This window comes from Leptodactylus fuscus, chromosome 9, assembly GCF_031893055.1.
Source record: "Leptodactylus fuscus isolate aLepFus1 chromosome 9, aLepFus1.hap2, whole genome shotgun sequence".
NCBI classification, from domain to species: Eukaryota; Metazoa; Chordata; class Amphibia; order Anura; family Leptodactylidae; genus Leptodactylus; species Leptodactylus fuscus.
This window is the reverse complement of record NC_134273.1, coordinates 84,113,365-84,140,936: the sequence shown is the minus strand read 5'-3', so window position 1 is coordinate 84,140,936 and position 27,572 is coordinate 84,113,365. Positions and strand designations below refer to the sequence as shown.

The following is a 27,572-nucleotide window of genomic DNA, read 5'->3' as shown; positions in this document are numbered from 1 at the left end:
GCTGACTGTGGGATGGTTGGGGGTTTGGGGGGGTATATGTTCTGTAGTGTAAGGGAGCGCTGCAACAAGCCCAACGTGACATTTATGAAGAGGTCACCACTGAGGCTGGAACTGGAGCCCATTTGACTCGTCCTTGGTGGGCCCCCATAGCTATATCTGTACATTCATTGCCCTTCATTCAGGTTTATGTGTCAGTAGGGGGCCCCGATAATCAATCCTCTTGCTGCTCCCCAAGGCCGCTGTTGTGTGGGTCCATATCACTGGCTCGCAGACATTAGAGGGTCCTAGTTGAAGGCTAAAGCCGGACAGGGGGCGACAGACCGTTACTGTGTGTTGTGAAAAAGAACCATCTCTCTATGGTGCAGATGTCTCCCTGTTTGATATCTCTCCTATTCCTCCCCTCTCCATAGACTTCTATTGTACAAATGTGTTCAGTGGCAGAAGGAGGCAAATACGTGAAGAAACAGGTTAAAGCTAATATCCCATTGATATCTGCTGCAATCCTTCTGTATGGGAGTGATGGAGAGTACAGGACACGGACTCAGGACCAGTGGATGTCCCAGCAGTCCTACCCTATCAATAGGAGATAACATCAATACTTGGTACCATCCCTTTAAGCCTCTGTCCACCGGAGGTTGATATTTGAGGTCGGACTCTTCACCTCTCCTATAGATCAGCTGTATTATTTGGCGCTGTGTTCTCTCCCCATGGTCTACAATGAAACGCGTCAGACACACAGGTATAAATAAAGTTTATTTTTCAATAATTTAAGAGGTGGAACAAACAACATCATGACCCGAAGACACGACATAAAGTGAAACGTGCAAATAAATAATAGGGATAGATGGTACGATGAGCGCCCTGAGCCCAGGCGTGTAAACAGTGGAGAAGTGCAATATCCCACACGTGTAGACATCACATAGACGCAACGTTACAATGACGACAAACCTGTAAACTCTAGAACAGACCTGAATAACGTGTCTCATGGTGCCGGCTACCTTACATATTAGCTGCTGGCCACTCTTTGGTGTCGATCGCCTGGTCAGGTGACTTTACTTTATTCAGGGCTGACATGAACAATTGAGAATGCTGATATGTTATAAGAGTAGTCAGACAATTTCCTGAATGTCCAGTTGTCAGCAGACCGTCCTCTAATGTCTAAGGATATTCTATAGCCGCTGATCCTATATTTTCTATCCATAATTCTCCCCTTCTCTTGGGATTTTGTGCCCACTGATGATAGGACACAGCCCCTGCACAGCGGGGACACAAATTTGATGAAGATCCATTGTATATAAAACTATAACTCTTTGGAGAACCCCTTTAGTCCTCCCTTGGACCCCATTTCCATGTTTCTCTGCGTATCCCTTGACATATTTTTATAGCATTTTTCCTAATTCAGAGCTTCAAATCCCCTACATAGAACTGAAAGAGAACATGCCGTGTCTGTAGCCACCACTAGGGGGAGCTCAAGACTTCACTGCATACAGTTTATACGCTGAATTCAATGTTCAACCAGGGTTTGTTTCTTTTAGGTCATGTGATAACGTACGTGATGTCACTGCTACAGGATTGATGGTCAGAATACCATTTCCATTCCCACGTGGCTGCTTTACCTCCAGGTCTGCGCAGGGGATTTGTCGCTCTGTATCAGAAAAACAAAGCTTCACCCACCATAGAAATACATGAAGCAATGAACCGGCAGAGAATACAGGGCCTGAAACACTATGACAATAAACGGTGGCCATAATAACACTGTGATAGCAGCCACCCGCACCGTTCTATAGGAGGACACCTGACCTCGCTCCGGATATGTAATCCTCTCCTTCTACGATAATGGAAAGGTGTTAAAGCTACAGGTCTCGTATAATGTACACACAGCCATAGACAGATACATAAAATAGATCCTCTGAGAGGGTTAATGACCGTCGGGCGCTTTCGCCCTTTTTCCGATACAGTGGGAACCAGATGAATACTGAAGCTCCACATCTACATTCATCACCTGATATATTGTTATTAAAGGGAATGTGTCGCCTATTTTTGTAAGTTTTCATGTTTAGCATATCTTTAAAAATTTTTCCATGTCGCCATCTATGTTTTAAAAAATATTGTACTAGATCCTGTAATTTTCACTCTGTCTACTAAGCCTAATACCAGTCTGACACTTGCCAATTCTCTAGGGGTTTTCTTTGCAGCAGTCACATCACTGACATCACAGATAGGATTACAATAGAAGATAACACCTCTATAGAGAACACCACTGGGCCACCATTACATCACTGCTGACAATAGATGATGTCACAGCTTATCTCCTCCCCCTCCTTGCACAAACACATAGACCTCAATGAGTCGGCTCCAGTCTATTGCTTCCTATGGCCCTGACTGTGCTGTAAAGCAGATCACTAAATGCTGTTAACAGAACAGAGGAGAAGCCCAGACAAGATGGCCACCCCCATAATCATGGACAGAAAATACAATAAAATTAAAAAAAAAATCTACAATCAGAAAATAAAAACAGATTAGAAAAATAGTGATAGATCTGGTATTAATACATGTAAATGAAAAATGGCGACACATTCCCTTTAAAGGGATTGTCCCACTAACAACAGGATTCCCTTTAAGTATCTGAGTCCTGAGACGCCAACAATCCCAGTGTGAATGGAGTCGTAGTGTGCATGTGTAACAACCACTGCATTCACGTCTATAGAACTGCTGTTACCTTGCAGCGCTGGAGTCCTGGGTTCGAATCCGACCTTGTATGTTTGTATGTTCTCCCCATGTTTGGTGGGTTTCCTCCCACACAACAAAGACTCCGGGACCCCCATCCTTGTGATCAGTGGTGGGACCCCCAGACACTTATTGCCCATCCTGTGAATCGATGTTGTTAGTGGGAAGACCCATTTAAATAAATAGATAGTTGTAATTTTGGTCAAATGATGTAAAAAAAAAAAAAAATTAAAATGTGACCCCCTCCCCCACCTTATGATAAAGCACATGCAGATATGATGGGTGAGACTGGTCACTCCTCGTCCGATGGGTCACTTATCGGTGCGTGTGTACAGAATGTACTCTAAGCTCAGGCGCCGTCTTAAAGGGGTTGTCCGGCCCCCTTATCAAATTTTCATACTGATGGACAGCTCCTCAGTATGTGATATGTTGTGGTCTAACAGGCGGGCTCTGAACAGGCAGGCGCATAATCAGAGTGGCGCAGCAGCCCCCCCCTAGGGCATACTCTTAGGTCTGATGAACTGCAGTGCCCACGCCACCCATTCACTAGTGGCTTCAGGTATCCAAAGACTGCTAAAATTGCTGATCTGCACAGGAGCCGGGAGTAAGACCACGACAGAATACATACTGATGACGTGTCCTGTAGGAAGGTCATCAGTACAAAAATTTGGTTTGCGTCCGGACAACCCCTTTACTAAATCCAACATTCTGTCTGGACAAATTTCCTAATACTGATCAGACTGACACAGAGCCCCAAATCTCCTGCACAGGTATAATGAAACAGTCTGCCTGCAATAACCACTAGGGGGAGCTCAGGAGCTAACTGCATACATTGAACTGAATAACAACACAGTATGCAGTGAGCTCCCCCTAGTGGTGAATGTTATTTTTTAGCTCTGTGCAGGGTATTTGGAGCTCTGTATTGATATTATAAGAAACTGGCACAGAAAGAAGGATCTAAAAATGACCAGTGCATCTACAAATCCCGTTGTCTGTTCTATACAGGTATTTATAGATTCCTTGGGGGCAGCAATATTAAAGGGCTAGTCCAAGATTAGAAAAAAAGGCTCATCTATTAGTCAGAAACAGCGCCACCTCTGTCCACAGGCCGTTTCTGGTATTACGGATCATTCCCAGTCAGGTGGTTGCAATACCAGACACAACCTGTGGACATCTGAGGCACTCTTCCTGGAAAAACAGCAGAGCTTTTCTTCAAGTCGTGGACAACCCTTTCATTTACTGCAGATTCAGACTGTCTTGTAGAAGCCGGTCTCTAGGGAATATCATGTAGATCAAAATCACAATACACATCAATATCGAAACCCTATGGATGGAGACACTGATGTGGATCCATATATGTATCTAGAGAAAGTTACCAGTAATAATTCTGGCCTATTGGAACAGAGGACTGGAAGAGTTGTCATAGGGATCGGTTAGAGACATGCTTCTACAAGGCAGCCAGCAGATGGCGCCACTATACTTTCACCTCCTCCATTGCTAAATATTGCCAGATATGTGAAATCTTTGTCGCTGCATACTCCAGGGCGATTTTTGAGGGTTTACAGACAAGCAATATTGTAAATGTTGCCAAAAATGGAACCTGGATTTGTGGCCCCAGACTCGAAAATCATGAAACGCAAAGCTGGTGACTCTAGCTCAGTGTGGCTCATCCGTCGCTGCCCTGTCTGACGACACAGAGCCCATCTGTACTGTACCCCCCGTATACCAGCCATGCAGACTCTACTCACTGTCGCCTCACTGTGGCACTGAGCCGGTATGACAGCCCTATTGAATCCTCGCAGGAAGTGGAACAAGAAGGACAGGGCATGTAAATGACGGGGTAAGCGATGGCTGCGCTCCGTACCCGCGTCTACCTTTAGCCATGCTGCTCTGCTGTTACAGATCCACATGGATGTCCTTGTATGACTTATCCACTGTCCACTCCTTCTGGCTCTCGTGGTCATCTTTGGCGTATCGGGCCATCTCCTGTTGGAACCACAGCTGTCGTGCCTTGTTGGGGTCAACGTTAATCCAGTTGTTGGCGATCCATTTGATTCCTTCAGTTACGAGACAGCCGCCGTGGAGAGCAAACTCATCCACATCCCCTACCCAGCCTGCAAGAGCAAAAGGAAGAACACCATCAAGCTAAAGCCTAAAATGTATCTAAATGGGGTTGTGTAAGACCTAAGGGTACCGGATACTGATGACCTGGTCACAGAATAGGTCATCACTATCTGATTGCTGGGGGGTTCGATACCCAGACCCTGCACCGATCAGCTGATTTGGCTGCTAGAACCTTTATACAAGGTATACAGCTGGAAGCAGCTCTGCTTTTCACTGGTATAGTGTACGTATCTGGAAGCTATATACAGTGTACAGAGCAGTATACTATAGTGGTGGCGTACAGAGCTCCAAATCCAAAGTGCTGAATGTTAAAATTCATCTGCCTATAGCTGCCACTAGAGGGAGCTTACTGAATAGTGATAAACGCAATAAAAACACAATATGCATGAGGTCCCCCTAGTGGTGGCTGCAGACAACTGGATTTTATCATATAAAGGGGTTGTCTGGGCTTAAGTTATTTAAGGCTTATCCTCAGGATAGGTCAATGGGGGAGTAGAGAGCCGACCCCTGGACTGACCAACTGTATTGAGCCACTCTCTGTGCCTGTCCCATACACTATAGGTCCAGAAGCAGCAAGCTTGTCCCCTGTATCGTATCTGGGTGCCGTCACTTCAGCTCGCCTCCCACTGACTTCAATGAATGCTGAGCTGTGGTGACGGTGCCCAATCACTATACAGCTGATCAGTCCGGGGGCCTCTCACCGATCAGGTATTTATGGCCCATGCTGAGGATAGACTATGAAGATCTTAAGTCTGGACAACCATCTTTAAATCTATGCAGGGGGTTTGGCGCTCTGTGTCAGAAATAAGGAACAAACGTATATTAAGAAATGAGTCAGCACAGAATTAGTGTTAGATGGTGGACATTCCCTTTAATGCTGAATGTAAGGCCAGTCCTCGTACCTTTACCATCAGACAAGTAATTGTACCAGAAGACGGCTGTTCCTTGCCGGGGCTTAATTCTCAAGTTCCCCTTGTCACAATGTTTCCGCGTGTCTCTCAGGTCAATGTCATTCTGGATTAAAGACTGTAACAGAAGTGACACGTCAGGATACGACAATACACAGAATATCTCTTACATTTGTGCATTTAGGTGAAAATTTTGATATGGAGAATTTGAAGACATTTTTCTGAAATCTGCACCATGTGCACAAAGGATTTTTCATTGCCTTTAACGCTAATGGATTACGGTTTGCTATCTGTTATCAGCCATCCCATGGTGCAGAGCGGAGAATGCAATGTATTTCAGCAGATGAATTAGAGGGAGTCCACAAACCCCCCACCCTCTAGGATCGCAGTCTTATAATGATGATGTCTGGGACTCACCATCTCTTCATAGGTCCGGTTATCGGCGATGGGAAACGTCGTCTCTCCGCCCCCGGTGACATTGTTCAGATAGAAGAGAACGGTGACGTACCTGAGACAGAAAATACAAAGCCTGAGTCCGGACGTCACTGATCCAGCATGTACTATGTCTACATGGCCAGTAGAGGGCAGTCACATCACAGACAGCAGGAGGGCGCGTCACAATGATAAGTCTGGTAGTTCCTCCTGTCAGTATTGAATATAATCCATACCTCCTTTCTTTCCTTCCCTCTCTGTGCGCTATTTTCCTCCTTTATCAGCCAGTTATTCTCCTCTAGGGAGTTATAGCAGCCATTTTCAGCAGCTCCGGAGCTATCATGTATTCACCGGCTCACCAGGCTTCATGGAAATGCAAGGCCCTAGAATGTACGGGACCCTAAGAGGTTGGCACTTGCCACAGATCCTGTAGGTGGCGCTGGCTCAGCTCTGACTGGCTTTGTTATGGCAGGGGAGCCGCCGAAACCAATGAGGAGCCCATCTATACTAGATAGCGCCCTGTTCCCTCCTGCAGACTCTGATCTATGGAAGCCTGGGAGGGACAATGTATACTGGTAGCAGAAGTGCAATATATTGGCAGATGTCAAGGATCAGCTAGAAATATATATATATACACATACACACAAAGCAGGGGGGTCTCTTACCGACAGGAAGTCTCGAATGCTGCGGTTTCATTGGTTGTTAGCTTGGTATGTGCGCAGGCTGTCTCTGGAAACACTGGCCCGCTGTCCATATGGGCATGGTAGTGCCCGCCGGTGTCGTACCTCACTACCTGCAGGGGCTCACTGTTCTCCACCACGTCCAGGGGCAGACGGGTCAACCTGATGACTCTAGAAAGTGAACAGAATAAGGCCATTAGTAATAGATACACGGTAGCCAGCAGCTTTACCTGAACCAGGAAGATCAGGATGGAAACAGCAACTTTACTTACAGAGTGGAGAAAACCTCTACAAAATGGCATCCACTTGTGTGCAGTCTTATGATCATGTCACAAGCCCTTAAAGGGGTTTTCCAGATTTATTAATGGATGACCTATCCTTAGACTAGGTCACCAATTGAAGATCAGCAAGCGTCCAACTCTCTGAAAAGACTTCAGGTTTCAGGTGACCGTTGCGGTCTCTTCACTGCATTGTATAGTGGCTGTGCTTGGTATTGCAGCTCAGCTCATTCACTTGAATGGGACTGAGCTGCAAACAGGCCATGTGACCAATGAACGTGACACTGTGAAACAAGCTGATCTGCGGGGGCCCCCTGATCTTCAATGGAAGACACATCCTAAGAATAGGTCATCAATTAATAAGTCCTGGAAAATCCTTTTAAGGCTGGAATCGCACATGCAGTTTTGATGCAGTTTTTCAGGTCAAATCCAGAAGAGTACCCGGCAGGGAGGAGAAATATTAGTCCTGATTTTCTTCCGGCTCTTCTGCTTTGTGGCACCGTGAAGACCTGCAGTATTTTCAGCAGTACAGTCACTACACTGTGTGTGAACCCGGCCCTAATAAATCACTTGAGTCAATGACTTGCATTAATTAGAGGGGGGGGGGGGCTGCGCTGTTTGCTGATTTCCGGGCTGTTTGCTGACAATTACCGGGGGGGCCTCATCCTCATTTCCTCTGCCGCCCTCAATTAACACTACATTAGGCTCAGTAAATAAACTCTAGGAGTGGATTATGCAGAGGAGAGATTTCGGGAGATCCGTCCTCTTCCTTCTGCTCCTCCATAGGGCTGTACCTCAGCTATACAATGTGATTACTGGAGGAGGTGAAGGTGATCACAGGTAGCAGCTCAAGGGGAGGCGAAGAAGTAAAATCCCAGAATATCATCCCCATCACTTGTCGTATGACCAAATGCAACTATATAAACCAGGAAATTCATCCCTAATATTTCATGGCTTTGTTGGCTCCTTGTCTCATATTAGTGAATGATGCATTGGTCATGCAAGTACACTTGTGCTTCATTACCGGGAGACCTGGAAATTCGTTGTGCAAAATATTAATACACCTGCCTATCACTCACCCCACCCATGTATACACCTGCAATAGCGACACCAGTATATGCCAGGGCCGAGTCAGGAAACATGTATAGATTGCTGTGTTCAGGCTTCTAGGAGGTTTATGTGGTACCCGGGAGATTTGGGGGGGGTGGGGGGCTCCTGTCAGACCCCCCACCAGTCAGATATTTATGGCCTATTCTAAGGATGGGTCATAAATTAAAAATTCCTGGCCAACCCCTTTAACAGCAACGTGAGAGAGAAGAAGCCCAGTGGTAACGCAGTAGTCTCCATGTTTTCATAGATGTCGCACTCCGCTCGTAGGAGTCCAGTTCCCTATCTGCATGCCAAGGATCGAGATGGTAGCCCAGGTTCCAGCTCTGGATTGACGGGTGGCTGCAATGTGCAGAAATGGAAATCTGGACAGAAGACCTAAAAGATGCAGGAAATCCCCCTTTTATAGAAGACTATCTGGCCGTGTGACTTCAAGGTGTCACAAATGGCTGTACTGTGAGAGATGCAAAACACCACCACCCGCTACACAGCCAATGGGGACATTCAGACCCTGCCCATTTACAAGAATTACGGCGCTGCCCTCTTTGCAGAAAATGACATTAACGCAAAAATACTCAATGCAGCAAAGAGTCATCACAGTTACTATACCCTATATAAGCATACAGTCACACTATGCCATAATAGCAGCGTACCAGTGAACAAATCTCCCACCTAAAGCCATAGGTGTGTACGATGGAGACTTCTATGAACCCTATATACCCACCTCTGCCGTATGGACCTGAGCACCTGGTGCGCGCCCTCTCCCTGGTACAGCCACGTGTGCTGACTGTTCCTCACCAGGTCATTCATGGTGATTTCTCGGTTGCCCAGGTATTTGTGGAAGTCCCTTAGATTTAGCTTCTTGAATTCCTCCAGACTGAGGACACCTATAAGACAAGGAGCGGTTACCAGGAGATCCGGATCCCGTGCGTCACCTGCCGTCAGTTCTAGGCATTAACACATTAATACAATTACAAGTAGTGAGATGTCTGGAGCTGCGCCATTCTCCAGGGAACGTCTTCAGATCCTTCCTGGGCTTACTTCATAGATCTGGCCTGTGGGATATTATGGTCTGGTTCATTGCTATGCAGACGATTGTGGGGGCGCAGGAGGCTATGGCTGTCCCTGATATGAGGGGCCACTGTAGTTGCCCCGATCATAGTGGATTTGTGGCAATGATGGTGGCACAGTGGGGGTGTATTATAGAGGTTTTGTTGCAGGGTTTTGTATGTGGACATCGTGACTGACTCCAGTATTGGGGCACAATGGCTATTGCGGTTTATAGAACAGTACTGATCTGCTGGACCATGGTCCAAATCCAAACCAGGACCCTCAGCTGTCTGGACCCTGCGGACCTGCCGTCATGTATAGCACAAGGTCTCCTCACATACATGTAGCAGAACTACAGTCAGGACAACAAGAGGACCTGGGTGGGGTCGGTTTAATTTTAGAGGTCTGATTCATTTGGAGTCTGCTCTGGGGTGTGACACACTTTATTTGGGGGTCTCTTCTGACCTGTTTTAGGGGTGTGGTCTTGGATCTGATTTGATTCTTAATAAACGTAAGGGTCTGGTGATTATATCAGGGGTCCGATTAATTTTAGGGCTCAGGTCTGGTTTTCCCGCTTACAAATATTCCTCCAAATTTTGCAAAATGGCGACATCTTTACTATTATTCTTTAGCTTCGACCCAGATCACCAACCCAGGTATTTACTAAAACTAGTTGTGTACCCCTGGTTTATAGGGTATACTAAAGAGTGACATTTTGGGGGTCCCACCCAGCAATCTGTGTCCCTCAATGTTGCTCCATTATGCTAGAACCGAGCCACACACACAGCCTGCTGGGAGATACCATTTTCCTGATAAATAGGGGTGCCCAGTGCTGAACCCCACACATATAATTGATATCAATTTCCTTCATAGATATATTATTATACCAGAAACAGTAAAATAAATGGATAACCCAATGCTAGAAACCAGGACGCATTATTAGATAAGAAACCCTGTATTTTACCTTTTAGTAGCCACTACATGGCGGAAATTCTATCCTAATCCTATTCCAAGCACTCAAGAGACGACATCCATTAGGACATAACAGGGATAATGCAGTCACATAAACACAGGGCTACATTTACAGCGGGCTGTGCACGCAGCAGACTGACACTGAGCCGCTCACCGTTTCCATCGGGGTCGGCTTTAACCGCTGTATACATTTCCCGAATATTCTCCGGCGTCATCCACCTGCCGTTCCCCAGGCGGGAATGGGTTAATACCTGCAAAGAAGGAAAAAAAAAAAATCGTAAAAAATTCAGAGAAATTCAGTTCAATAGGAGTTTCAGGCAGATTCCGTCTGAGGAACAAGCGGGACTCGTCTGCTTCCTATTGAAATAAATGGGAGGCCGAAATTTGGGGCTGATTTTGAGGCGGCAGAATCCGCCATTGGCGCGGGAGATTAAACGCCCAACTAGGGGACGAGGCTCCGACGACCATGAGGACTGATCTCTGTTTCTGGAACCTCTGACAGTTTTCCATCGCTGTGCACATGGAGCGCCGGACATGTACTTACAATAAAAATGAAATGTTGGCGCGGCGGGCGCGTTTGTATAGATAGCGGCAGCGCTAATGTAAGGTCTGTACTTCACAATGGGTTCGGGAAGCGCCTAACATAAATATGGCCATACATAACGGCTTTTATGAGGATTCAAGAGAAGATCCTAAGAAGTTTCTATAAGAACGACAATACTGGTCTTCAAGACACTTGTCTGTTAACCCCTTCAGAACCTTGGCCTAAATATATAGGTGTCCTCCATGGCGGTGGGGTGCGTTCATAAGGATTATTTTATGATCCCTTTACTATCTGTGATTACTTTCAGGATCTCTGCTTGCTTTCAGTGAATGGATTCGACCCTCCTAACATCCCGGGTGTGTCACACGTCATCCACATTGCAGTGGCAAACTGTAGGGGGGCGGACGGGATCTTGAGAAGGTCAGTCGTCTCAAAATCCTATCCAAAATCTGGCCCTGTAGTACCTGCAGCAGAAAATGGAGAGGAGTTTGTGCATTTTTTGTTATTTACCTCCATTCGCACATCCCGGAGGACGTGCACCTCATTTATAAGGAGGAGGGCGCCTTGTTATATATTAGGGCCTACCCGGACGGCTCCGGAGGACGTGCACCTCATTTATAAGGAGGAGGGCGCCTTGTTATATATTAGGGCCTACAAGGACGGCTCCGGGTCACTGACAGCAAACAGATATCTAGAAAATAATGCAAAAGAAACCAATAAAAAGTATAAAAGTGGTAGAAAATGTCATTCTATAGTGATCCGGCTTTGCACGCATAACCAGAGCCCCCCCTGTAAGTCACCCAGGTTTTTGGCAGAGGAGCAGGGACCATTCATCTTCCTTGCACCATCCTCTCTGGACAGAGCTGAGCCATTAACTGCAGGGAGCTGCTTCGTATCATTATCTACCACTACACAAGCCCTGACAGCTCCGATCCTGTGCTGGGGGATGGGGCGGGATGCCATCCAGCAGATACATCATGGCATGAAACAGAGCAGCAGGACGAATGGACGGGATACCTGAAATTCCAGTGTGTTTATGGCCCTATTCACTGCACATATGAAAGCCTGAGCTGGTCACTGATCACGTACAGCAGGCAGGCGAGGCCACTGTATGACATCAGCGACCACCGCTAACCCCCATGATCACGCACACACCGCCTAATCTGCATGTTCACTTAAAGGGATTTTCCAGGCTTAATAACTGAAGTCCTGCTCTTAGGATCAGCACTGCAGCGTGTTCACTGAATACCAAACACAGCGCCGTACATGGTATAATGGCTGTGATTGGCATTGCAGCTAAACCCATCCACTAGACCAGGACTGAGCTGCGAATAGGACCATGTGACTAATGAATATAACTGACCTGTGAAACAGAAGCGGGGCTCCCTGCTGCTCCAAATGGCTGTTGGACCCCTGCAGATCTTTAATTGGTAATTTATCCTAAGGATAGGTTATCAATTAATATGCCCTGGAAAACTCCTTTAATACATCAGCGAACACCTGCCGCCATTTATCTGCCTATACCTAACTTGAAAGGGGTTGCCCAGGAATGATAGGACACTCGGGCAGCAGGGTGGGTGTAGAACAAAAAATACGTCATACTCCATATTCATGCCTATCCCTGGTGCTCTGTTGTACAGTCCCGGCCCTCTCTCTTTCCGGTGTTGGGGCTCGCAGGGTTGGAAGACTGGACATATATCACCGACCTTAGCAGTCACAGACGCCTCTGTCCACATACACCCCCCTTGTACAAACCTTCTTACAGCTGAGACTTTGCTGCATTTATATCTGTAAGCTACAGAGTATCAGTGCAGGTAAATGTATAAGTCTGGAGTCCAGGCCAGGCCGTTCTGTGCCAAGTTCCCATTCACTGACAGCAAGCAGAGGTTTGCAGGTTTTGTCTTTAGACGATTATTCTACCTAAACCTGACATACCCCTCTATGCCTGATGTCCCGGGAGTAGTTTTAACCCCCTCCTTACCTCTTTGATCTGCAGCTGCCCGTCCTGATTGTGATCTAATAGATTAAAGATGTCCGCCTTGCTTATCTCTAGGTTCTCCATGGCTTCCTTGTAGCCGTCCACCGGTAGAATTTGACTGGCTTGGAGTCCCTTTAACTGAGACAGATGGATGAGGAGCTTGCACTCTTGTTCTGTCAAAAAGTTGGGGATTTCTGCAAGGATGAGATCAATGGTTAATATACATCTAATATATGGTATTCAATGAAGAGGCCGCACTGCGCACCACAACACTGACCTGCTGATCTGTGGGGGATCCTGGGTGTCGGGGCCCCAACCTATCACCTATTGATGGTGCATCCTAATCAATATCCAAATTCCAAAAACCCCTTTAAGCAGGCGACTCATTGAAACCTTAAATTGTGACGTTTTACATCACCACCAATGACATTCTGATCGATCCCCGGGGAAATAAGATCCTAAAACCTATAAATGGATGCGAGTCGGGAGGGATTGTTTTAAAAAGGAAAACAATTAATGAGCCCCGCGCCCCTTCTTGGGTTGTTTGAGCCTCCCCAGGGCTAAATAAACAGCCCCGGCTTATCCCCCGCTCCATAAATGATTGTTTTTGGGCTTGAGAAGAGCGAGAAGGAAACGCGTTGTATTTTACATGATGGTTAATGATCACAAATCGGAGAGTGGAGGGATTGGTGGACAAATGGCTTCCTGCAGAGATCCAATCAAGAGTACAATAATGGGCCGAGATAATGCCACGGGGCAGCAAAGTTCAACCATTCAACCCCCTTGTCTGCCCCTATTACAACACCTGCTGCTTTAAGCTGCCCCCCTAACAAGACCAAACAATCAGACCCATTGGCAAACACAAACTGTGGGATTGTCTTGTCCAAGTGTGCGCGATCTTAATGAGAAAGGATTAGCAGGAAAAGTGTCCCCGGCCCTATAAAACACCATAGGCCATGACTACAGGAGACTCAGTCCGCCGGTCACTTGTGCAGGCAACGCATCAGATCACATCAGGGATACAGACCATGAGTACGTGGCTCTGCAGATACCCGGGACGTCCGGGCTCCAGGTGGCAGCTGCTCTTTTTGCTGTGTTTTTGGAGCGCCGGCACTCACGCCATATATGTGGACTTTGTCAGCAGCTCATCCAGGTGTATGACCATCCCCAGGCAAATGCCCCTGTGTTATGGCATTGGGTATACGGAGATGAGGATCCCTAACCTGCTGGAGCACGAGACCATGGCAGAGGTCATACAGCAATCCTCCAGCTGGCTGCCGCTGCTGGCGCGTGAGTGTCACCCGGACGCTAGGATCTTCTTGTGCTCGCTCTTCGCACCGATATGTCTGGAAGGGTAACGTACCCTAAAAGTATTATATTTCTTTGCATACATGTATTAGGATGTCATAGAGGGGGGAGGGCAGTAAAGGGTGCAGATCACCAGGGGCACCTAAAGCCGGACCCCGACAACCCATACCCTCTCCTTCACCCCTCCTCTAATACCATTGAACCACAGTCATTTCTAAATCCACATAATGTCACTGATAACCCATTTACCAGCATTATCACCCAGCTTTCCCAGACCTCTGAACAGCAAATCTGCCACGTTGTGCAGCAATACCTCTCTCACTTCTGTATCACTATATAAAAAAAAAGCATACACGCCATTCTGGAGTCTAAAAAAGCAGAGTGACGGCTTCTGTGAAAATAGCAGAGGCCATATTGGTGGACACCCAGCTTTCCCAGAATGAGATATAGCCAGTAAATAGCTAATTGGATGAACGGTCTTGCCCTGAGTGCTACTGACATTTTGACATTAGGAGGTCATTATGGCGGTGACTGTAACCTCCGGGGGGCGTCGTTATGCTCCTAGGCTCGTGGGCGGACATACTACTCTTACTTGCGTCACTCGCCCGGTAATTAGGAGCCATATTTTCGCATTAGTGGTTTTGGTATTGTTGGATATCTTATTGAATTACGGCTGACTGACCTGTACGTGCGTCACTCGGTGTCTTTGGGCAGCGCAGAGTCTCCTGCCCTTTGTCTCAATGACACATAGAAGTTGACATGAGAATTAGGGCCACCTACCGCCAGAGCGGGGGGCCGCCGAGCGGGGATTATGTGGCGGGGTCTGCACAATACTCATGGTATATGTATCTTAGCTATATCTAGGAGAACTTGGTGACAACCCAACCGAGATGACCTCACTACAGACACCACACACTGTGTCACCCAAATCTGCCATGGCCATTTAGAAAAGATGGGTGACAAGTTCTGTGAAGAATGCAGTGGTGGCCATACTGGTCATTACCCAACTTTCCCAAGAACAACTAAAACAAAGAAGCAGAAATTCAGCAAAAGAGACGACTCAGAGACCAATAGGTGGAAATGATCGTAATATTAATGAAAGCCTTCTATCTACAGAGACCGAATCATAAAGCCATGCCGAAGCCTGTGCCAAGCGGTGAGGAACAGCTGTGCCCCCATCATGGCCTGTTATGGCTACCCCTGGCCAGAGATACTGAAGTGTGAACAGTTTCCTATCGATCATGGGATGTGCATCTCCACAATTTCCAATGACACAAACACCAAGGGAAGGAGTAAGTAACATTTAATATAAAGTTACATCCTATATTATCCCCCAGAGCTGCGCTCACTATTCTGCTGGTACAGTCACTGTGTATATACATTACATTACTTATCCTGTATTATACTCCAGAGCTGCGCTCACTATTCTGCTGGTGCAGTCACTGTGTACATACATTACATTACTTATCCTGTATTATACTCCAGAGCTGCGCTCACTATTCTGCTGGTGCAGTCACTGTGTACATACATTACATTACTTATCCTGTATTATACTCCAGAGCTGCGCTCACTATTCTGCTGGTACAGTCACTGTGTACATACATTACATTACTTATCCTGTATTATACTCCAGAGCTGCGCTCACTATTCTGCTGGTGCAGTCACTGTGTACATACATTACATTACTTATCCTGTATTATACTCCAGAGCTGCGCTCACTATTCTGCTGGTACAGTCACTGTGTACATACATTACATTACTTATCCTATATTATACTGCAGAGCTGAGCTCACTATTCTGCTGCTGCAGTCACTGTGTACATACATTACATTACTTATCCTGTATTATACTCCAGAGCTGCGCTCACTATTCTGCTGGTGCAGTCACTGTGTACATACATTACATTACTTATCCTGTATTATACTCCAGAGCTGAGCTCACTATTCTGCTGCTGCAGTCACTGTGTACATACATTACATTACTTATCCTGTATTATACTCCAGAGCTGCGCTCACTATTCTGCTGGTACAGTCACTGTGTACATACATTACATTACTTATCCTGTATTATACTCCAGAGCTGCGCTCACTACACTGCATAATAAGAGTATAAATAATCCTCGCTATCACAGTACTCCTATATATATACACATGACTTTCCTTTGTTTCTTACAGCCGTGCCCCGCGCCAGCTGCAGGGACTGTGAGTTAGATGACGCCAGCTCTGCCAGGGAGATACTGGATACGTTCTGTGTTAATGATTTTGGTAAGTACTGACATAGTGCACACCTCTATACCCAGCCGCTTGTACCCATGCCAGTGTCATCTGTGCCCAATTGTAATCGGTTCTGGGTAGCAGCAGACAGCGGGCGGATGCCGTCTGTTTGATACGTAACACTTGTGCAGCCAAGGGCTCCAGATCAATTATTTTTAATCTTCGACCCTCCATTGTTCTTCCTGCCCATCACTTTAGCTAAAATGAACCCCTAGAGAGAGCGCCAAGTAGGTGTAAGGAGTCTTATAGACCATGCAATGCCCTCCTGGGAAAAAAGTATGCAAATGAGGTTTCTTTCCATTGAAGAACAATGAGCCTCTAGCGCCACCTGTTGGCTGGAGGCTATGTAGGTGACAGCGGATGTAGAGGTGTCAGCGACAATCCCATGTGACATCACAGGCCCAATTATTTAGACCAAAAAATCCCTTTAACCCAATTCACTTCAATAATGCTGAATTGCAATACCAAGTACTACCCACAGACCAGGGTGGCGCTGTTTCAAGAAGTAAGCAGATAGGTGTTCCTAATCCTGGAGAAGCCCCTGAAAGTGCCGGAGCCTGTATACCATTACTGCATCCAACTGAAAGAGACAAAGGGGAGGAGCCCCAGTCAGGTGCTCTCAGCCAATGAGCATCACCCATTTTAGTTAACTCATAAATTACCAGTCTCTATCCCATTACATACACTGATGACCCAGCCGCCTGGCAGTAGTTGCTCATCATCCCACGCTCGGCGTGTTGGGTCACACAATCTGGGACACTTATTCTATAGACTTAACCTATATTCCTTGTACATTACATCTACATATAGGTAGAAGATATCGGTTAGACACAGATGCTTAAAGGGATTGTCCACACCTAGAAAAACACGTCTCCTTTCTTCTAAAAACAGCGCCACACTTGCCCACAGGTTGTGTCTGGTATTGCAGCTCAGTTCCACTGCAATGTAGTTTAGTTGCAATACCGGGCACAACCTATTGACGGGTGTGGTGCTGTTTCACGAAGAAAGCGTCCATGTTTTTCTAAGTCTGGACATGCCTTGTTAAAGGGACATTCTTGGTATATTGCTAGGATATGACATGACTTTGTGATCAGTGAGGGACCACCATCGAGCCTGAGGAAGAAGGGTATGCTGCGCTGGTATAGCATTGTGTCCCCTGCACAGTTTTTTTTTCCTGCACAGCAGCGCCCCCACCAACACCTGGCAGTGCAGGGAACTGCAGCACAGCCCCATTTAAGAGAACAGGATTTCTCTGCTCCTCTGGCTAAGGTGCTGCTGTGCAGGGAAGACTTTGCAATGTAGTGTTACACTGGGACAAAGCCCTTGTTCTTCACTGAATTTGGGGGTCTTAAAGTTGGACCCCCTTGATCATAAAGTGATATCCTCCCAATACCAGATGACATTCACAGGGTAGAAATGAACTCACTAGTATATGGATATAATGCATATTACTCATTTTACCAGCCTGGCCTAGTGGTACTTTCCCTTTAAATTTAAAGGGACGGTAAGCCCGTTCTATGAAATTCACTCTATTACTCTCTGTTATCGGCCAAATCAGCCCATAAGCCTCCATTTCCCCAATCTACACATGATATCCCTATAGCAGACACATTGTCCTCTCGTGCGTTCCAGCGTCTCGCTCGCTCTGGGGCGCAGGTGACCCGATCGCTCAGCATTTCTCACATGTCTTAATGTGAACTTTTTAAACCGTTTGCTTGATGTTCAGCCCCATAAAAGGTATTGGCAGCTCCGGCGCAGCGGCTGCTCCTCCAAGGGCTAAATGCCTGGGAAAGACATGCTTTCTGTCTCAGAAGCCGCGCTGCGTATACGGGAGCCCTGTATACAGAGGCGGCAATGACTGGAGCCCCCCCATGCAAAAGTAAATTATAAGACGCTGACACCGGCTCTGGACCATAGAAAGACACGAGACTGAGGCTGATGTCATGTATCCGACCAGGGAAGCCGCGCCATATCCAGTGAACTGTCCTGGTGTGAGGTCTTTAAGGGGGGGTCCAGTTTGACTAGTTATAATATTGTAACAATAATATTGGGGGGACTTGACAGCCCTACAATGGTGATCCCCAGCCTGTGTCTCTCTAGCGGTTGCAGGACTACAACTCCCAGCATGCTCTGTATGTTAAAGGGATTTTCCAAGACTTAAATATGTGACTGGTGGGGTCCAAAACCCAGGAACCCCACCGATCCGCTAGATAAAGTGGCCGCAGCATTTGGATAAGCGCTGCACCCGCTTCAATGAATACTAAGCACAGCGCTGTTCATTGAATAGTGGCTGTGCTTGGTATTGCAGCTTATTTGAATGGGACTGAGCTGATGCTGTCCCATGCGACCGACAAGCGCACAGGGAAGAGGCCGCAACTCATGACTGCCTTCAAATAGTTGATCCAGCTGTTCCAGACGTTGGACTCCTTTAACTTGACTGGTGCTGAACCATCCAGCTTTCCCAGGATCAGAACTTATGACAACCCTAGGCCTTATATAGAGTGGGGGGTTATATAATCCATAATGTACCCCTGTTTTATGTCTGCAGCCGCCAAGGTCCGTATCACGAAGAGGAATATGTCATCCAGCTCGGTGTCTGACTTTGACATGGATTCCAGAGTGGACGTCCTAAAGCACGGGCCGCTCCCCCGGGGCGACATCTTCCCCCGACTCCAGCAGTGGCTAGACCTGGACGCTACCTGTGTGCAGAACATAATGCGGGGCACCCGGACGGGCACTTATGTCATCAGCGGGGACGTGCGAGAAGACAAGATCGTGGTGCACAACGCCTACGCCTGGCAGAAGAGGAACAAGAACCTGAACGTCGCCGTGAAGAAATGGAAGCATCACCGATGCCGATTGTAGGGGGCTTACTGAGGAGCTCCTCCTAAAATCAGCAAGTCAACAGTAAACGTACAACCCCGAGTCATCCTCAACATGGAAAAACTGCTACACAGCTGTATCGTAGTATATCTGATCCTAGTAAAGCTGGGTGACCACAATGAGGCCTACAGGTGCTGTCACCCAGCTTTCCTGAATGGGGCGCACACTTAGGCAGAGATATAGAAATCTTCCTAGTGGTAATATGGGCAGTCACCCAGCTTTCCAAGGAACAGATAGGACTAAAGTGATTTACTGGTGATTTTTTTCATTTTAGGGGAAATCCCCTCTGGGGCTGAGGATACACAGAGACTATTATTGCATGATATCAAGTACTGTATGGGTCGCTCCATAGGGATACAGTAAGTCATGTGACTGCGACTTACAAGAGACTTTTTGGAAAAATTGTGCAACTTTTTCCCCGTAGTCAGAAGAAAGTCACAGCCTGAGGCTATAGGTACGCAGCCGTTATTGGTGTCTGTATTCAAGAGGCGAACCAGGATTATAGAAACATGGCAAAAATGGCGCCACCTCTGTCTACAGGCTGTGACTGGTATTGCAGGTTTGCTCTATATAATGGGGTTGTGCAACACTACATGTGAATGGGGTTCCGATGACCTATGGAAAGGGGTAAGGGGGGGTCCTGACTATAGTTAGGGGTTGTCCGAAAGATAGGTCATCAGTATCTGACCAACACCCAGACCCTCACCGATCAGTTGGTCCAGCTGCCAGACGCTGTATATTGGGTATATAGCCAGAAGCCACTCTGTGTCTATTAAAGCAGTTCCCCGGCATCGCCACTTCAGTGTACGGAGCCGTAACGGGACGCCAGGAACTTGAATAGGAGCAGATATACATCTCCTGACAGCCAGACCAGCTGATCGGTGAGGGTCCGGGTGTTGTCCATAGTGTTGGTCATGCACAACCTCTTTAAGTGCATGTGGCTGACCTGCAGTACCACAAACAACCTGTAGACAGGTGAAGCGCTGTTGACAAAAGAAAGCAGCCACGCTTTCCTAATCTCGTGAGCCATTTCTTCCGTCACAGTTGTCTCCAATGCAGACAACGCTCTCCGACCTTAGGCCTGGACTCTAGACTGACACATTGTAACAAACTATCAGCACAGGAAAGAGATTCCTGCCACTGTATTCATTTAGCTGGTAAGGGATTATCTGGAAGGGATAACATTGTAACAAACCCCCAGCTGTAAGAAATATTAGGACTATTCTAAATGTAAGCAAAAGTAAGTCTGGTACAAAAAAAACACATCAAAACCTGCAAGTGTGAATCCAGCCGTATGGACGAGTGATGTGGCTGTCACTGGAGATGCTTCTTGCCTGGCAATACGACTTCATGTGACTATGGCACCGCTATGTACCTTGGCCGGGGCCGGTGTGGCCCTAACTTAAGGGAACACGCTAAGCCTGCAATGAAATAAGTCTGAGGGGCTTTGTGGGGACTGTATATAGATAGCACTGTATATATATATATGGGGGGGGGATTGTTGGAATGAAAATCAATACAATTGGATGTAATAAATGGCTGGAGTCCGCTTCATTTATCAGAACAAGTACCCCAATAACTGCGGCCACTGAGATAAATAGTCATCGGGGTCCAATATATATATTGTATAGAGATCGAGCAATATTCCTACACCAAGGGGTGAGGGGCGTCTGAATACACCTTGGGGGTCTGGTGTGTGGTCTGATATAAACATAGGGGCCTCAGGTCTGAGATTAATATAGCGGTCTGAAATTAAGATAGGACCTTGGTCTGGGGTCTCATATTAATATAGTGGTCTTGTCTGGGGTCTGAGGTCAATATAGAAGGTTTGCATATATATGTATGTACTTCACATTAGCCATGCCCCTTTAAGAGGTTTGCATACATACAGGTATGTATGTACTTTACGTTCGCCATGCCCCTTTAAGAGGTTTGCCTATATATGTATGTACTTTACGTTAGCCATGCCCCTTTAAGAAGTTTGCATATATATGTATGTACTTCACGTTAGCCACGCCCCTTTAAGAGGTTTGTATACATATGTATGTACTTCACATTAGCCATGCCCCCTTAAGAGTTTGCATACATATGTATGTACTTTACGTTCGCCATGCCCCTTTAAGGGTGCATTCACACTGAGTAAACGCTAGCTTATTTTGTAGAGTAAAATTACACTTGTAAATTTTGCTATCCCATTGACTTCAATGATATTATTTTACAAGTGTAAAAATACGCCAGTAAAAAATACGCCTGTAAAAAATACGCCTGTAAAAATACGCCTGTAAAATGTCATTGAAGTCAATGGGATAGCAAAATTTACAAGTGTCATTTTACTCTACAAAATAAGCTAGCGTTTACTCAGTGTGAATGCACCCTAAGAGGTTTGCCTATATATGTATGTACTTTACGTTAGCCATGCCCCTTTAAGACCCCTTCCATTGCTGCCAGGACCTGCTGCATTGCTATCACACTATAGGGCTCACCCAGGCGGACATCAGTCCTGCAGGATCCAGGGGATTACTGCACAGCAGGGCCGGTGACCCCTACCCAGCCATGACTAGATCTGCTGATACGCTGCTCATTTCTATCCCCCCCCCCCCCGCAACTCACTAATAAAATGACAGGCTGCCTGATGCATTAAGACGATTAAATTCCCTTACAACAGCTTGAAGCGCGACATCAGCCATACTAAACACCAGAGACCCTGGCACGGGGGGCGAAGCTCTTACCAAACAGAAGGGGCTTTAGGCTCAGCGTCTTCATCTCATGCATTTTGTTGCTGACCAATTCAATCCTCTGTTTATAGCCAACCTGAAAAAAGAGGAACAATCACTGTGAGCAAAGGGAATTGTAGCCATTACATAGACTGTCGGCTTTGTCACCCAGCTTTCCACAACCTTGAAAAGCATTATGTCCTGCCCCTGCTTTCCCAGGGCTTATATCTTCTAATGGCTCCATGCAGGAGAAAAATCAACAGAGTCAGTTTCCTTCTCCCTCTGGCAGTCTACAGTGTAGCCCCTTAGCTATACTGCCCCCTACTGCACAGTCTCTGTTCCTCCCTGACAAGTAGGGCAGAAAGATCATTCTATTGACTGATGAATGGAGGATCACTATAAAGAGACCTGAGGAGTGACTGAGCATGTGCGTCCACCTCAGTTGGTGGACGTGCATATTGCTACACACTCTGAACACCAGGTGGCGCCATACTATGTAGGTAGAGCTCATAAGTTTTCACTGGATTATTTCAGGTCCCTCATCTATTATCCAGAGCCTCTCTTGTTCTGGAGGAGTGGGCAACCCATTGCTTTCAATTAAAATGATGTAATACCCAATCTCTCCTGTGGTGGCGGTGCAGAGAAAATGAACAGTTCCTATAAAGGTCCCCTGCAGAGTGCAGCAAATTGTCGGGGTTCCCATCATCCCATGTTTGGGGGGGAAACATCTAACAACATACACAGAACCCCTTTAATGAGGTCTATTCAGATGTATGGTCTACAAGAGACACGAAAATGCAGCAGTGTCTGTATGAGGTCCTAAGGTAAAGTGCTGACCAGACATGTCACATATGAGGTCATTGAAGGTTAAGCCACATTCCTTCAAGGGTATTAGAAACTGCTCAGAAACCCGAGATCTGCTCGAGGACGGACGAGGAGTATAAAATTCCTATTGTGATGGAATAATAGCAGGATTACGCAGCATGTGATGACTTATGGTGTGCAGGTACCGGCGTGTACCATGGCATTCTCCCGGCTCCCAATATAGTCACAATGATTAAGGTAAACCCAAGAGGAATGCGATTCCAGGGGCTGCTACTAACAGGCTTACGTTTCCAGGAGGAGTAACAGAGGAACAGCACGAAGCAGAATTCAAACAAGTATTTCCTAAAACAGACATATAATGAGAGCCGACAGATCCTCTGTAACTGAAAGCAGTTTTCTGGGACTTCTATAGTGATGACCTGCCCTTAGGATTGGTGGGGGGGGTCTGTGGTACCCCCACTTATCAGCTACTTGAAGTGGCCACAGTGTTTGGGTGAGGGCTGTGGCCTCTTCACTGCATACAAAGCGCAGCTCTGTACTCTGTATTAAATATTCAGTATATAGGTCCTGGACCATCCCTTTAAGGTCTCGTTACAATCTAGGATACTGGGGAATATGATCGATTGCTTTCTGGTATCAGCCATTCCGGGCAGGGCTGACTGTATGTGTATGGGGGGAGCTCAGCATCTATGCAGTGCAAGGGGATAAAGCAGCAACTACCCGCAGTATTTACTCACAGATCTCTCCGGAACATTTTGGGTGTGACACTAAAAAATCCATTAGTGTCAGCAGATGTGTCCCTGTGTGCCCGGCCTAAGAGGGTTAGTCCAGGACTATGATATGGAGCTCTTCTTCTCAATTCATTAATCACATAGCCATGTTGCAGCTCAGTCCCATTCAAATGAAGGGGGCTGAGCTGCATTGCCAAGCATGGCCACTATCCGATGTACGGTGCTGTGTTAGGTAAGTAGTGAAGCGTCATAGTCCTGAATGAACCTTTTAAAGTGCTTTCAATTTGCTTAAATTCCTCACCGTTCATAAGATCTCTGCTTGCTGTCAGTGAAGGAGAACATTCAGTTTTACTCTCCAGACAAAACCTAATACTTTACACAACTTGTACCTTAGGCCTCGTGTAAATGACCAAAGGGGAACCGATTTAGGGTGCATTCACACTACGTAACGCCAGCGTGTGTCACAGCCGTACACGCCAGTGTTATAACAGGGCTGCCGAACACTTCCCATTCATTTCTATGGGAGCCGGCATACGAGCGCTCCCCATAGAAATGAATGGGCTGCTTCTTTCACTGCGAGCAGTCCCATTGAAGTGAATGGGAAGTGCTGGCGTATACGGCAAGCTCTGCTCAGGCCGAGCCATACACGCCGGCACTTCCCATTCACTTCAATGGGACTGCTTGCAGTGAAAGAAACAGTCCATTCATTTCTATGGGGAGCGCTCGTATGCCGGCTACCATAGAAATGAATGGGAAGTGTTCGGCAGCCCGGCTATAACGCCGGCGTGTACGGCTGTGACACACGCTGGCGTTACGTAGTGTGAATGCACCGAGGAAAGCCAAGGTCCAAGGCTGAATGTACATGACTGTGTGTGCAATCCCAGGGGGCGTCCAATGAATGGAATCTCCCACTGAGTGCCTGCCGATTTTGATTTCAATGGGAGATTCCATTCCATCGGACCCCCCTCGGTGGCACACTTGATCATTTGCATTTAGCCCCTGACCTTGGAATTTACCTGCACTGATACATTGTACCAAACTATCAAAGCAGACAGGACAAGAGATGGTAGACACTAGAATGAATGGGTAACATCAGATGTCGCCTGGTATGTGGTAGATCCAGTAGATGGCGCCACCTCCTGTGACTATTAACCATGCAGGTTAGGGTTGTGTCTAGGACACATTCAACACCTAAAAATCTGGAGACTCGGGGGGTGTGAACTGTGACCGGGCTGTCAGGAGAACACGGCTGTAACAAAACCTCAGCTGTGAGCACTAGATCCATTTCCTGATACAAGCCAAGATGTTTCTATCCACTGACAGCAAGATGTAACGCCTGGACCACCCCTTTAAGAAAGCTCTGGAAAGTAAAGCACAGATGTGAGTCGTAATAAATAACAATTTATTATAAAAAGTAGGTCAGGCTAAGAATACACGCGGCGGCGGAGCCCTGTGGTTACTGGAGCTTGTAACTGGGGACGGCGTACTGGTGCAGCGGTAGCAGCTGCCTCGTACATCATCCCCTGGCAGTGCACTAATGGGGGGCAGAGCGGCGAGATACCACGCAAAAGTGACAGAAGGGAGACATGACATGTGACACGGGAGTGGGTGCATGGATTAGGTCCAGATACATGTGGGGCGTCAAGATATAGACAACAATCTGCGCCGGATTCCACCACATTTAACGGGAAACAGCACCATGTGCAGCACTATTTCTACAAACACAGCGACAGAGCCCATTATAAGCTAATGGCGTCCATGGGGCACCACTGATATCCATCACATGACACATCCATCTCAGCTACACAGATGTAGATGTGAACAGCGCCTTATCTGAGGAGAGAGCCTGCGTCTAGACACGGGAATTTTCCCGAGAGATAGCAATCCGTCTTGTGCATACCGGTAAGACTTTCTCCATGTAAGGCCATGTCTACCTGGCACTGAGCAGTAGCGGAGCTCTGGGGTAGTGGTACAACCTGTAGGTCTCCAGCCGTGACAGAACTACAACTCTCAGCATGCCGCACATGTGTTACCTGCTACTGCTGCCTGATAATAAGGTGCAGACTTGTTACAATGTGTCAGTGATTTTACTATACCTGTCCGTTTTGCAACCTGCGCTCCCTATGGCACGCTGATGTCATCCATATGTGGTCCGTGCTGACCAATCACGCCCCGGCTATATGCGCATGCGGTCTATATCTTATATTTGTCTGTGTCACTTTATAGAAATTAGGGTAAATGATAGCAAATGGGGCGCAAGCAAGAAACACTTAGTCTGGGAGTCTTCTGGAATTGGACTCCAGGTAGGTCCACTGTACAGGCTGCCAGCATCTGCCACTAGATGGCGCTTTCTGTGTAATTATATACAGGTGCTGTATACATGTGTACGCAGTGAGCGCCCCCTTATGGCGGCTACAGGCAGACAGAATTTTATCATTTAAAGGGGTTTTCCAGCATTGTGTTACTTTTGACTTATACTTAGGAAGGGTCATCAATATTGTATAAATTGGGGTCTGACACTCGGCAGCCGCAAAAATAAACTGTGAAAATATAATAAAGAAAACAGAGCGTAGCGCGCGAGCTGGGTTATGACTTACTTGAATGGAAGCGGCAGTAACCTGGCTCAGCCACTACACAGTATACAGAGCTGTCTACTGTCTGGGAATTTACTAAGACTGCTGCATTGTGTGCTGGTGTTCATAGTGTGTGCACCGTCACAGATCCCCCCCCCCGCCGCCGCGGAAAAATCCCTGCCCTGCTTCATCTACTTTTCTCTAAATGGGCAAGCAGGTCAGAAAATGGGCAAAGTGACATCTGAGCCATTGACTATAATGTAATGTGATGTGATGATACAAACGTAGGACAGAAGAAGCTCCCATAATGTACACGGGGGTAACTCCAGACCCCTGATGTAGGGGGCGCCGTCTGATCCTGTCATTTAACATCCATTTTTCTCACCCTATGACAGATGAGCACAATGGACGCGGACCCTTAGGACGCATTCACATGCGCAGTTAAACCTGCACCGAATTTGATGACATTTGTGTGAATTTTTGGATGAATATGGCGCCGTCATACATGTGCCCTGCCATGCCAATCTGGGCGCTAAATATCCCACAAACAGGGGTGAAAATATTGGGAGGGGGGTGCAATGATTTTGGATCTATCAAGTGAAACCTGCAGCAGGAGCCGGACACAACCAATGAGATTGTTGCTTTCATTTTGCTGGTTTGCTATGGGTTACCCATCCTCTAACGTGTTTGAGGTGATTGCTGTGGTCACATGACCCCGAGCACTGCCAGGTCACATGACCCCCTAAGCCCTGACTGCAGCCCAGGTCACATGACCCCGAGCACTGCCAGGTCACATGACCCCCTAAGCCCTGACTGCAGCCCAGGTCACATGACCCCCTAAGCCCTGACTGCAGCCCAGGTCACATGACCCCCTAAACCCTGACTGCAGCCCAGGTCACATGACCCCCTAAGCCCTGACTGCAGCCCAGGTCACATGACCCCCTAAGCCCTGACTGCAGCCCAGGTCACATGACCCCCTAAGCCCTGACTGCAGCCCAGGTCACATGACCGTGGCTGCTCCTCCTCACCTTGATGCCCTCCAGCCGGGGCAGGTAGCTGTAGGGCCCGCCGTCCCCCTCGTGCCTGAGGTGAGCTCTGTGCTCCGGGGCCGGTGTGGAGGAGGAGGAGGCGGCGCTGCTGCTGCTGCTGCTGCTGCTGGAGGTGGCGGCCGGGCTCGGTCCCCCCGCCGTGTCCGCTCCGTTCTGGCTGCCGTTGCTGTAGTAGACGTAGAGCAGCAGCGCGATGACATTCAGGATATAGACGTGCACGAAGACCATGACCACCACGAAGTAGGAGCGGGAGCACACGCTGTTGCCCTTCTGGATCCCGGCTAGCCTGTCCCGGATGGGTGGCGGGGGCTCCTCGCCCGGGCAGCTCCCCCCGATCCCCGGGGCTCCGGTCCCCGCCGCCTCCATCCCAAGCCCGGCCTGACTGACTGGATGACAGGAGCCGGGGCCGCGCTCGT

General features: G+C 47.4%; 2 protein-coding genes across 2 annotated transcripts; one reads left to right on the top strand and one right to left on the bottom strand.

The window, feature by feature from the left end:
* Positions 1-734: 734 nt before the first annotated feature.
* Positions 735-27,572, bottom strand: P4HTM (prolyl 4-hydroxylase, transmembrane). Its single transcript, XM_075287324.1, has 9 exons — positions 27,136-27,572; positions 21,994-22,075; positions 12,804-12,994; positions 10,433-10,529; positions 8,981-9,143; positions 6,857-7,042; positions 6,177-6,267; positions 5,754-5,877; positions 735-4,841 (listed from the first exon to the last, which is right to left on the bottom strand). Exons 1-9 carry the CDS (start codon positions 27,520-27,522, stop codon positions 4,624-4,626), a joined length of 1,539 nt encoding a protein of 512 aa, XP_075143425.1. The 5' UTR covers positions 27,523-27,572; the 3' UTR covers positions 735-4,623.
* Positions 13,829-19,246, top strand: LOC142218543 (secreted frizzled-related protein 5-like). Its single transcript, XM_075287325.1, has 4 exons — positions 13,829-14,154; positions 15,225-15,400; positions 16,283-16,372; positions 18,930-19,246. The coding sequence occupies exons 1-4, from the start codon at positions 13,829-13,831 to the stop codon at positions 19,244-19,246; spliced, it is 909 nt and encodes a 302-aa protein (XP_075143426.1).